General features: G+C 45.4%; 1 protein-coding gene across 4 annotated transcripts in view; it reads right to left on the bottom strand.

The window, feature by feature from the left end:
- ephb2b (eph receptor B2b) overlaps window positions 1–13,444 on the bottom strand; it is a 113,537-nt gene that overhangs the window by 53,053 nt on the left and 47,040 nt on the right. For all 4 annotated transcript variants that reach the window (XM_031871759.1, XM_031871758.1, XM_031871760.1 and 1 more), the window contains exon 3: window positions 5,707–6,391. In XM_031871759.1, coding sequence (XP_031727619.1) covers window positions 5,707–6,391 — 685 coding nt within the window. The remainder of the gene's footprint in view (window positions 1–5,706; window positions 6,392–13,444) is intronic.

Here is a 13,444-nt window from a genome sequence, read left to right as displayed (position 1 = left end):
AAAACACCCCCATAGCATGATGCTGCCACCACCATGTTTCACTGTTGGGATTGTATTGGGCAGGTGATGAGCAGTGCCTGGTTTTCTCCACACATACCGCTTAGAATTAACGCCAAAAAGTTCAATCTTGGTCTCATCAGACCAGAGCATCTTATTTCTCATAGTCTGGGAGTCCTTCATGTGTTTTTTGGCAAACTCTATGCGGGCTTTCATATGTCTTGCACTGAGGAGAGGCTTCCGTCCGGCCACTCTGCCATAAAGCCCCGACTGGTGGAGGGCTGCAGTGATAGTTGACTTTGTGGAACTTTCTCCCATCTCCCTACTGCATCTCTGGAGCTCAGCCACAGTGATATTTGGGTTCTTCTTTACCTCTCTCACCAAGGCTCTTCTTCCACGATTGCTCAGTTTGGCTAGACGGCCAGGTCTAGGAAGAGTTCTGGTCGTCCCAAACTTCTTCCATTTAAGGATTATGGAGGCCACTGTGCTCTTAGGAACCTTGAGTGCTGCAGAAATTCTTTTGTAACCTTGGCCAGATCTGTGCCTTGCCACAATTCTGTCTCTGGGCTCCTTGGGCAGTTCCTTCGACCTCATGATTCTCATTTGCTCTGACATGCACTGTGAGCTGTAAGGTCTTATATAGACAGGTGTGTGCCTTTCCTAATCAAGTCCAATCAGTTTATTTAAACACAGCTGGACTCCAATGAAGGAGTAGAACCATCTCAAGGAGGATCAGAAGAAATGGACAGCATGTGAGTTAAATATGAGTGTCACAGCAAAGGGTCTGAATACTTATGACCATGTGATATTTCAGTTTTTCTTTTTTAATAAATTTGCAAAAATTTCTACATTTCTGTTTTTTTCTGTCAAGATGGGGTGCTGAGTGTACATTAATGAGAAATAAAATGAACTTTTTTGATTTTAGCAAATGGCTGCAATGAAACAAAGAGTGAAACATTTAAAGGGGTCTGAATACTTTCCGTACCCACTGTACATCAGCCACACATCATAGAGCCTTTATTGGGTCTAAATGAAAAGATCAGTAATGGAAATCTAGTGATATTGCCTATGGTTCAGAAATGAAGGCCTATTGTCTGCGATGCCATTTAACAGACAAATGTTGCAACGATGAACATCTGCTCAGACGATAATTTGTATTCCTTGTGCTCGACGAAACGGCCCCTAACGGCAGCCATCAATCGAAGGGAATAAGTGTGGCTTTTACTTTAACATAATATTGTGTGGAGGCCTATTGTGTAGGCAGGCAGACTGTTGACATTTTGCTCTCCCTCTCTTTCTCATTTTCTCCCACTCACTTTCTCCCCTCTCTCTCGCTCTGTTGCTGCAGCCCAATGTGAACCTGGCTTCATCTTTGTTTGCACAATGCAGCAAAAAGCCTTGAGGGGGGGTGGTGGTGGTGTTTGTTTTGTTTTGCTTTGCGTCTTGTTTTCCGGGCACAGAGAACAGTCGTCCAGTCATCAGCGTGGTTGCCCCCCCCACGTGCGCCGTTAGTCAATTAGAGCTCCCATTAAAGACAGCGGCACCCTGGGAAATAAAGGCAGCGCTGTGGATTTGTCTGCGCTACGCTGATTTCCACCCGTAAACCCTCTCCAGGCGAAGAGATTGCAATAATTGGGATTCTGACAGTGGGTTAGGGGGACTCATTGCCTTCCTCTCCTCCCCTCCTCTTTGCCATGCAATCATGTCTATCCTTCCCGGCACCCACCTTTTGCACTTGATCCTCCCCCCTCTCTTTATCTACAACCACATTTAGCCAAAGAATTACTGATGCTTTTCCTCCTTAATCTAATTGCTCTGGGTGCAACTGCGGGAGCCTCGCTTCCTAAGCAGCCACTTCCCACCGCTGACTGTCTGACTGTTCTTCCAAATCATACACACTGTGACCCAAAAATGCTTTTCAATCACGTGACTTACCGACTTGCTGTGGGGCCTGTTGAGCATGTTCTGTACAACTAGCCGTGTTCCTTTTACAGTACATACACTATATATCAGCCTCTGAGTGTGAAGGCTTCGCGTGTGCGTCTTTGTGAGACAAATGCAGGTGAGGATGCGGTTCATTGTTAACAGAAACACTCGGTATTCCTTAACAGAGAGTTAGAATGATGCACTGGAGTGGATTCTAAAAATGTGAATACAGACGGTGGGAATTTATGTTTATGGGATAAGTCTCTTGCTTCTCTTTACACCGTAAGAACGCTAAGAGTTCCTCTCTCTCAGGCTGTTGGTCTCACAGTCAACGATCATTCCTCACATTGTTTCCACTGGACTCCAGAAGTGGAGGAGCGTGCAGAATATGTAACAGTTGCACTTTATTTATTTATTTTAACCGCTGTCATGCTGTGTGATGTTCCATGTTGACTATTCTGCCTAAGAGTCCCAGGCACAAGCTGCGCTGCTCGTTTTACGCTGTTTTCTTTTCCTTTACCGAACTCCGTCATAACAAAACAAAAGAAGCACGACAACAAAGATCGTCTCCGTCTGAACCGTCGCTGCTCTTTAACACGAGCCACGCTCCCGCCGACGAGACCCCTTGAACTCACAATAGCGTGGGGGTTAGATGATCAGATTACTGTGAGGCGCACACATGGGTGTTGTTAAGGGAACATGGCTCTCATTGTGCCCCGCTGGAGAGAGGGCTTTTCCTTCTGGGGCATCTCTCTCTTCAAGGCCGTCTCTGCATGAACAGCCCTGGTGCGGTTCCTCCACTCCCAGCACATCTTACTGAAACTGAATCTCACTTGTGAGACACAGAAGCACAAAAAGGCCTCAGCAATTTGATGGAAGCACCCCCCCCCCTTTTGCTGTCAATATTTTGACACATTTCATGACAGTGTAATTATTTGCCCGGGATCCCTGCCAAGGATTTAATTGTTACATGCGTAATTACACGTTTAGTTGCGGGGATGTTGGAACAAAGCGCCGGTTGCATCCTTAATATCACGACACAAATAGCCTCTTTCATCTTGGGTGCTTTAACGCTGTCTCTGTGGCGCCATAATCCGGCTATGAAAGAGGATATTCCACAAACCCTCTGAGGGCACCTCTCACAAATCAATTCATCACCCCATAATATCGGCAGGCAAAGGCGCATCTTTCATAGATCAATTCATTATCCGACTTCTGGCAGTTGAAAGGCGGCGGCTGACCACAGTTTCAAGTGGCGATATCAGCTTTCAGTGTTTAGGAAGATGACTATAGCTTAGCGAGCAGTCCAACTGGTGGCGGCCTTCCGTCAAAGAGAAGGGCTTCTGAACAACGGGGTAACCGTAGAATGATATCCTCTTTAACAGTAATGCTTTTATTTTCCTTCTGGGTAAAATACACACTTCCCCGTTTGTTTGCGCTGAGGCTCATAACTATTGTATGGAGCCATAAAATCCATCTCCGTACGTAGCGTTGTGCTGCATTCCACGGCTGCACTCTCTGATAATGCATTCTTCTCATGAAACTTTAATATTCAGTCGGCGTGTCACGTGAACGGGGAAGACCAAGTGACGGAGAGAGAGCTCCGTGTTCACCGATACGTGCTTCCCTCAGGGTCCATGAGCCCTGCAGCGCTGTGCCTGATGCAGAGGGGACAGGGCTTCTCTTCTGGTGGACTTTGGGTAACAAAGCCAGTGTACAGCAGGTGAGAAGATATGAACCTGATGGCGGTCAGAAACAGAAGGTGACTTCCCATGCCCAGCTGCGCGAGGATATAAACGAATCGACATGCTTTCCCCGTTAATCTGACAGCATTCAATTGTATAATCCCGTTTAGCACAAAAACACCATGACCGAGAGGACACCCCCGAGATGTTCCAATCCACCATACGCATTGAATTACACGTGGGTCAAAAAACACAGGCAGATTTGTGTAATAACGCAGCGCGCTACAGCAGAGTAGCCGTGTTCACGCGGCCTCCCGTTGGCCTGTAGTCCTTCAGGAGGAGCCGGCGTCTGTCCTCATTAGCAGTCATTGAACGGAGCCTGGCAAGTGTTTGGGAGGCAGCACCCATCACGCTGCTTCTCCTCCCAGCACACACACACACACACACACACACACACACTGGGGGATGTGTTGTAATTACAGGCGCACATAAGAGAGGCAGCGATGAAACGCAGGAGGGTGGTTTGTTGTAGAGGGCTGGAGCAGCACGGCTCCAGTCGGCAGGCGACGCACTGCCGTGCTGTTTCCTTGTGATCGAGATCCCTGAGCACGTTGGCCAAATACCACCTGCCAGACGGCGGATAGGGCACGGCACAGGTAACCGCTGGGCACATTGATGTTTTGAAAAGCCCAAATCGATTTTGCCAGTGAGGGATTCCAATCTATGGGAAAATGCGGGCAATTTTGCAAAAAGATCCTCTTTGTCCTCTTGGGTGGAAGGAGGCATTCTATGAACAAAAGATCAGCGCGGACATTTTACAGGTCCAAAATTGCTGCTCTTATTTTCTTTTGAATTTCTGTTAAGCATGGGTTCCTCTGTAGGCTGAAACATTTTAATTTTTTCTTTTTTTTACGATGAAAACAAGTGCCGCTACCATGTACGCGCATCTACGTCATGCATGCTTTCACACATACACACATCCTCACAGACCCTTAACCTTTAAAACAAGGACCTCTCTGCTGAGCCCAATGATGCCTCTCACGAGAGTCTACGAGAAATGGTTGACTGGTAATGGAGGGAGGCGTGGTTTAAGTATAGGGGTAGGGCTAAACCACATCAATGAAAGAGGTTGTCTACGACAAACGGCTCATGAGTTATGACAGAGGGCGGGGCAATCTGTCGCTAATGAAAGAGCAACTTTATGTAACTTTTTGTTACAGGCCACTCTCTCTGCCACAGCCCCTTTTTTGCCAGTTGGCATGGACACAAGCACACACCTCCAATCACACATCGACCTGAAGAAGGAGTCTCTGGGGGCAAGATGCAATATATCTGGGGTTCTTGTGTATCCGTGCACAGATCACGCTCTACAGTCTGATTAGCAACTTGAGATGTGAGCAACAATATGTACGACCGAGTTGCCAGTATACACGCTAATTTGAAACCGGTGAAAAGCAAAATCATCGCCCAGATTGCATTTCGGCCAATGCGTTCCGCACAGACCTGCATTTGACCAAAGCCTGCTTGGGCTACAAACGGACCACCAAAATGTAGTCCCTTTGTCTGCAGACTGCACATATGAGTGCAGAATGTGTGGAGACGGGCTATGGAGCTGCTGGTTGCATATTATTGACTGGGCTGGAGGTTCAATTGTAGATGTGCTACAAGGTTCACGTGAAGGAAAGTAATAAATCAAGTAAATATTTTTGAGCAACTCCCATCCGTTTATGACGGATGTTCTGCAATCACAAATTCAAAAGGCAGCTGTATATTTTTCAGATCAAATTATCATGTGAATTGCCATATTCAGCAGTGGAAGATAAACAGAAAGGGGTGCTGATCATCTTTTATGGAAATATGGCAGCTCCAGTTAAATAATCTATGCACAGTATGTATATACCTTTCCCTCATGTTTCTTTGAATACATGACCATGGATCGCTGGCTTAAACCATCAATTGAATGGGATTGAATAGCTGCCTGCAGCTTACAGTGAGGAATAAACACTGTGTGGTTCGTATCCTTGAGTGTTTGGATCAGAGCGGACTGACTCATAAGGATTAGCAGATCTGATGAAAACATTACGAGAGCAAAACATACCTCGACAAACAGTCCCGTTCTCCACGGCCTCGTTCCCAGCCTTGCACATACAGCGCCCGATGGGTACCATCCACTCTCCGTCTCCGTTGCAGTACAGCTTAATGGGCACGTCCACCTCCTCTGCGTTGGGTATGCAAACTCCTCTCGCGGCCACCAGGGAGGTGCTCTCCGCTCCGGAGAGTGTCTCCTGGAACAAGGCGCCGTTGGTGATGATGCGAGGGCACTTCCGGTAAAAGACGCGGACGGCGATGAGCGACATGCAGCCGCCGTAGTCCTGGAAGGCCAGGTAGAAGCCGTTTCGTGACACGGGGCCGAAGCTCCGGACTTCGGTGTTTATCTTCATCACTCGGCCCCCGAGGTCCACCTGGGAGAAGCTCTCGTCCGCTGCAATGGTGTCCACTTTGATCCAGGGGTTCTCCATCCAAGCCGGCGAGGTTCTGGTGGCCGTGTCGGCGTCGGATTCGTAGTAATAGAGGTTGAACGTCTCTTTGCAGGACCCCGGCACGTTGGGAATGCTGCTGCAGTCCCTCACCGAGAACTTCATCTCCACGTGGATCCGCTGAGCGCCGCGGCGCCGGATGTACTTTGTCCGTACCCAGTTGTTCTGATTGTTGTCGAAAACATTGCAAACCTGGTACGTCCGGATGGTGTTCATGTTTTCATCGTACCCGCTCACCTCCTCCCACTGTTGGAAAGACAGAAACCAGGAGTTAACACTTCACTATTTTGTAATAGATTTAAATATAGAATTTAATAAAAATAATTGGTAATTGCGGCACAAAGTTAACCTGATTCACTCAATTAGGTGCAATTCAGCTGTAAAGCAGTAAATGGTCCGTGTGAGTTTTCTATTAATACAAACTGCCATAAATCCCCCGCTGGTACCTATTTTTTCAGCATTAACGAGAATGTTTTCATGCATATTTTGTAATACTTTGATTACTGGGAGTAAGCAGCTCAAGCAATGTTTTGATTGATTTGATTACATGGTGCAAAGACACAAAATATCTCCACTAAACCAATTTACATGGATGAATTAGACGAGTCTGAAGGAACAAATGAGAAGCAGCCTTCCAGCATGTCCTTCCATGTCTTAGAGTAGTACTTGTATTATACCAAATCTACTCACATGTTACTTACTCTTCCAGTTAAATATGGTGTTTTTACATATCCATAATAGTCAGAGGAGTGGTGTATTTTAGTGAGATGTAACACATTAGGGTTCATTATTTGTGGATTATGTGTAAAATGACTTCCAAGAGGTACATTTATCCATGAACAGCTGCTCTGTGATTACAGAATGAGTGGGTGTCTGAACTGTGTGCCATCTGTTACCTGACACGTTGTACCGTGTATTACTGTGACAGGTAAGGCTGGCATTATGAAGTCACTTCAGACCTGACTTATAGCATCAATCACATTGACTTTTTTTCCGATCCTCTAAGATGTGCAGCTGCAATAATGGTTACATGACGTTTTCACCATAGACTGTACACAAGAAGTGGACAGTCACAGCGACGTCACCCATTGGTTTGTGGACTACTGTTTTGAAGCCTCGAGATCGGCATTTTTTCTGTCGCCATCTTGTTTTTTGGCTGTCGCAATTTTGTTTTTTGGCTGTCGCAATCTTGACTTTTTACAAACAGAAGTGACACAAGAGGGTGGAGCTAAGGACAACCGAACCCTGAATAAGACATTTTTAGGCGACCGAAAAAGTTCAATTACTTTTCATTGACTTTAAACACACTGTGTTGGGGTTAAAGTTGTAAGACGAAAAGATTGCACAGCTCCCAGAACGGACATAGCTGCCTGTCAATCACAAAGTAGCCCCGCCCTAAAGCATACTCTGCTTTATGGTCTATTTGACTCTAAATGGACCATAATTTACAAAATGAACATCATGCTGTATTGAAGAAGACTTGAAACTAGAGATTGAGAGCATAAACTCATGTTTACAATGTTTACTGAGGTAATAAATCAAGAGAGAAGTAGAGTCATTTTCTCATAGACTTCTATACAACCAGAGGAGTCGCCCCCTGATGGTCATGAGAGAGAATGCAAGTTTAAGGCACTTCTGCATTGGCTTCCCTTTTCAGACCCGGAGGCTGCCGCCTGGTTTATTGCATTTTGGGATGTTACAAAATGTAACCCCTGCTTTGTAGAGGCAGATAGCTCTGATGTTTACCCTCTCACTGAGGAAAACATTCACATCTTGTAATGCTTTTTGGAAAACTGGAGAAACGTGACAATGAGTCACTTGAACAGAGCAGAGAGGTTTTCTGGTCTTATTCGGACACATTCATAGCACACACTGTAATGGGTTACTGACATGCTAGTGAAAGCTCCTCTCACTGCAGTGAAGCACTGAGGAAACATGACATGAATGTTCCACAATCAAAGTCACACTAAACAGACATAATCATATCACACAGGTCATCATCTAAAGAACAATCAAGGGGCAAATTTCAATCCAGATTTTCGGAGCATGCTATTCAACTTCAAAGTGCACGTATTGCACACTAACATGAGCACTCGCTCTGACTGCAGATGCAGCCTCTGTGGCTTCCCTGCCCCTTGGCCACGGATCAAACCAGCTTTAAACACCATGCGCTCTAACCACCGAGCAGGTCAGGACCTTGACCTCGGCATCTCAGCCAAGATAAAAAAAAAATAAAAAACTGTTCTCAACTCCGAGAGCCACTTTGCATCAGCTGCACCCTCTGCTGCCTCTACAACTCTACCCCCACCCCCCTTCACTCTTCACTTCACAGCTGATATAATTTCTCAAATTAGTGCCCACTTAGAGAGGATTTTGACAGGTTGGGAGAAGAAAGTCACCCTTTCTGTTACAAACCGACGTTCCATCAAACACTTTCTGACTAATTAGAACAGCTTTGGTCCTTAATTCCCATGTCCTAATTAATCAGTGCTATAGTGTGACACTCGGCTTGACCCAAACTCAAATTCAAACCACCATAAGAGCCAACCAAAACAGAAAAGACTGATGTGCAGCCAAAAATAATAATAATGAGAGTAAATAGAAAGAAGCGTTTTATCTGCATCTCACTTATCAATACTGGGCTTGTCTTCCTAATGAGCACAGTTGAAGATTGCAAAAACACCATAGAGTATTTTCTGTGTTGTATCAGAGTGCAGTGCAGTGAAGTAGCTTTAAAATCATACTAGTAAATGTGTGCAAGCGACAGCTTATTGGTGCTGTGCTTTAAGGATGGATCTGTCTTTTGGTCCGTACTGGCAGACGTCATCATCGCAGGTCAGGAGCAGCCATTGACCTTCCCACTTGTTGAGGAGCAGTGGGGGGAGGGCAGGGGGCCAATTAAACAAGAGCGGGCAGTCCGCTCCCACTGAGCGCGGAGGGGTCGGACAATCACAGTTTAATAAAATGAATGCGGAGACAGGTGGGGGTTGCTGCTAATGAGGGATGCAGACAGGGGGAAGTGTTGGCAGTGATGTGGGGGGGGAGAGGGGTTGATCCAGGCTAAAAAAGACCCCAAACAAAATGTGTTTTGATGGAGGGCCCCTTTTTGTCCTGTCATGGCCTCTTTGCCCCGCTTTCATCACGGCCAGTGGAGGGAAGCAAATGGGGCATAATAAGAGCCCAACGATCAAGCGCCGAGTGTGAAATTAGAAGAAACGTCTTCATTTTCACAGCTCTTTCCCCCGGCTCTTTACTGAGAGTGCTGCAAAAAGGGTGGTCATGTGTTTTAAGTATAGGAGGTGGAGGTAACCCTGGTGGTGGATGTCAAGATGGATTAGTCAAAGGCGACGAGCTGCCCTCGGATGACGACGGAAACAAAAAGCTCTCCGGATCCTGTTACATTTGGCATAATGCTGTTTTTCTTGTTCTCTGAGTGTGTAAATCAACAGCCATAGGGCTGAGTGCACTGAGTAGTGCCCCACCATAACACAAAATAAATAAGATGTTTAATGGCAGGATGATCAAAAGGAATTTTCTTCAGAACCAAAAGGCATTCCAAATATTATCAAAAGCTAATTTGCATTTGGGAAAGTTCCCGAGACATAAGACTTCAAGGTAAATAAGAAGAAATGTGTTTTTCATGGTACACTGAATGCGCCTCCTTCCTCTGGGGAACACAGAAACAAACTCTTACGATAAATACAAAATAAATCGATGGTGTGAAACCGAACGCGCGACTGGCTCCAAACAAAAAGACATTGTTTCATGATTTAATTGCTCTCCTTGGGCTCCAATAAGCCTGGGTCCAATAGTGTCGGCAAACGATTGCCAGTGTGTGGTTTAACCTGTGGGGTGTTACAAACACTGGGAACGCACCTGCATGTGATGTTTAATGCCGTACCTACACAAGCCATTTGGAAAGAACTGTCATTGGATAGTAATGCTGTCCGATGGTTTCCATAGACAATGCACCCTGAATCTCTCTAAGAGTGCACACCTGCTGTTTAGATCAAGCATGTTAGATATAGATCAAGCAGGAACATGCAGCTGCCCTTTATTGTTCACAAAACTAATTCCTGCACCTTGATTGTCTTGCCAATTCAACCGATTCCTAACCGTTACAGATGTTGCTACACCATCTCTTCTTAATGAAACTACTTTCTCACACCAGCCTTGGGTCCTCTGTGGTGTGTCTATAGTTTACATTACGCTGAGAGACAAAGACAGCCTGTTCGATATGAGTATAGATCGTTGTGGTTAGACTACGACCATATGTCAAGCTGCTCCTCTCTTCCTCTGGAGTTGTGCGAGGAGGCGCTACAGTTCAGCGACGCTCACTGAGAATGAGCTTCGGAATCGATATCTCCTCTGCCGCTCCGGGAGAGAGAGAGGAAAGTTCAGCTGACCTGCAATCCATACATCTCCATGACAGTATGGTCTCTGCTTTATCTGTAAAGCCTGTCGAGCCGCACCGTCGCGCCTGAATTATAGACTGGAGTTACCTCTATCGCTAAGGCCAGTCTCCGAAGACTGATTTTTGCCAACATTAGGTACGATTTTTAACCAATATTTTAATCCTAATTGGTACACGGTAAGGAACAATACATCATTCATGCATTTGTATATAGACTCTAACTATAGTTAGAGCCTTAACAGCCACTTCCAACCGTTAATCCAGATAAAAACGTAAAACAAATCCTCATTTAAAACTGAGAAAGAAACCTTGATATTGACTTCATGTCGAACGATATCCACTGTCAAGGACGGTCATGCGAGCATCAGCAGCCAACAGTCTGCAGACAGATGTGTGTGTGTGTATGGATTTTGATGTGTCATCCGTTATATTGCTCTGTTGGGACTACTGTGCTCTTATTGTGTGCGTTCATACTGCATGCAACACAATCAAGCTGTCAGCATTCTCAATTTCCTGTGCATCTGTGCGACCAGCAAAACTGCAGCCAGCGAGCAGACGGTCAACAAGTTCGTTGGCTGCAAATGGTCGACCACAATTACACTCTTCATGGACACTGGTTTTCAACGACCTGTCAATTTTATTTTTCGTAAATAGATCTGTTTGGCAAGCGCAAGTGGAAGAGTTGTTGATGGACGTTACTGTTTGAATGACTGTTGAAAACTTAAGGGATGATCAAACTAAACAGAGAACTGTAAACAAATATTATAATATGGCAGCCAATAGACTAAGGGTCTGTAGCCATCGGCATCAAAATGTTGGCAACGGAAGTGGCGATTTAGCAAGCTTTAAATATTGACAACAAATGTCTGGTTGTTGCATGTTCGCTTGTCAGAATCAATATTCCAACAGCAGACTCAAGTTCTGCAGAACTCCGAGAGGATCCCGACCGTTTCCGAGCACGGAGTCTGGTTCAACGAGTGACTGTCAGCCAAATGCATCCGTGGTTGCTCGTAGAAACTTATATAACTGGTTGGCGTACATTTGAGGTAGGCAGGCTGAGGCACGCATGCCTGTGGCAGCTTAACCAATGGCACGCTAGCAATAAGTGTATCAGAAAGTTTTTGAAAATGTTGAAGTGTGCTCTCATCTGCATGCCAAATGACTTTGTTCACAGCCATTGGCAGTTTTGTTATTTATGGTGGTTTGATTGATTTTTTTCCACAAAGACCCGCCTTACTCTACCTCTGACTGGCTCGTAGGTTTTTGCCTTATTCGCAGATTTTGTTAAGCTTATTGCTAATGAGCAATATTGGTGGAAGATAGATAGATAGACTTTATTTCAGACTCAGGGTCCATAGAGACAAATACATAAAAAGACAGACACAAACAATAAAAGTACATAGGCCTAGCAATGCCCTACAAAGAGACAGCTGTACCAATGTCGCCACAGCTGGGACTGGTAGCGTGTGGTGCTAAACCTTATATTGGTTAAAACAACTATGATCTCATTTTGAGAGTCATTCAGTCGACAGATGAATTTATACAAAAGATTTCTTAACACAGTTTGGAAAGTATTGACTCGTGCAGCCACAAACATTTCACCAGCACTACTCCATCTCGGTCTCTTTAAAAGTATTCTCATGGCGTCATTGTAAGCTACTTGAAGTCTCTGTAAGCTCTTTTTTTTGTAGTTTGACCACAAGTTGGTTGGTAGGGTTCATCATTTCAACTTAAATGTGTGTGTTTGTGTAGGTCTCATATATAAATACAATGTCCAGATTTTGGGAGAAAATAGTTTTTTAAATGTTGCTGTATGGAATAAAATTGCAGATCGGTTGGAGATTAAAATTTTGATGTGATGTGACCACTAAAGGTGGTTTCAAATTGATTGAAGGCTTTTACGCTGACGCCTATGTTCTGTTGGTGTTATCGACAGCTGAGAGTCACCAGTTAACACGGTCACCTGTTAAACCGAAACACCGTCTGCATCTACGGCAGCAAGCTATTAAACACATTGAGTACCGCTGGACTAATTGCTTGTGTTTGTAGCGGTCATTTTCAAACTGAATGAACTCAAACCTTGTGTTTGACCACAGATAACGTAGGTGTAGGCGTCTAGTGAGTTGTATGCCTGTAATGTCTGGTTGGTGTAACGGTACACGCTATGTGTACATATCTGGCCACATTGGACTACTTGCCAATGTATTCTACCCGCTCACTATTTGTTTAGGTTGCATTAGTGATCTTTGGTGGTTAATGCCCTGTCATAGCTCAATAAGCTATTTAACGCTGTCGTGCTTACATTGCCAAACTGCGTGCGCACACTTACATACGTCATCAAACTGTAAAAGGGTCTACTACAACAAAGAAGTAGGAAACAGCCGGTCCTACGACCCACAACCGGTCAGAACATTGCGAGACGCGTCAGTCGAGTAGCGGTGTAAACACGCTGTCAGAACGCTCCGAGATTTCATTGTTTTGACATGCCATGAACTGAGTACTTATCACGTCGTGTCATCACAGTGTTTGAGTTAACCTGAACTAGCTTCACGGTCCGGAGCCGCGTTGCGAATCGCCGCTCCGTCACTGACACAAGTAAATAAATTATTCACAGGAAAGCGGGGAGTGAGAGCCGGTGGAAAACTCCCGGCGGCACAGTCGCCCCATTTGCAGTTGTGGGAAATCTGTCAAGAGCAAGAGAGCCTCCCCGAGAGGGACAGAGGACAAATGACACCCCGCTCTCTGCATTCAATTACTACGAGAGAGAGAGAGAGAGAGGCCATGGGAGCCGAATCCTGCTGGAGACCGGGCCCCTCGTGGAGAGGAGAGACTCTCTCTCACACACACACACACACACACACACACACACACACACACACACACAC

This window comes from Anarrhichthys ocellatus, unplaced genomic scaffold (genome assembly GCF_004355925.1).
Source record: "Anarrhichthys ocellatus isolate YVR2014 unplaced genomic scaffold, GSC_Weel_1.0 scaffold60, whole genome shotgun sequence".
Taxonomy (NCBI): Eukaryota; Metazoa; Chordata; class Actinopteri; order Perciformes; family Anarhichadidae; genus Anarrhichthys; species Anarrhichthys ocellatus.
Note: the sequence above shows the minus strand (reverse complement) of the source record. Positions and strands in the feature narration are given on the sequence as shown.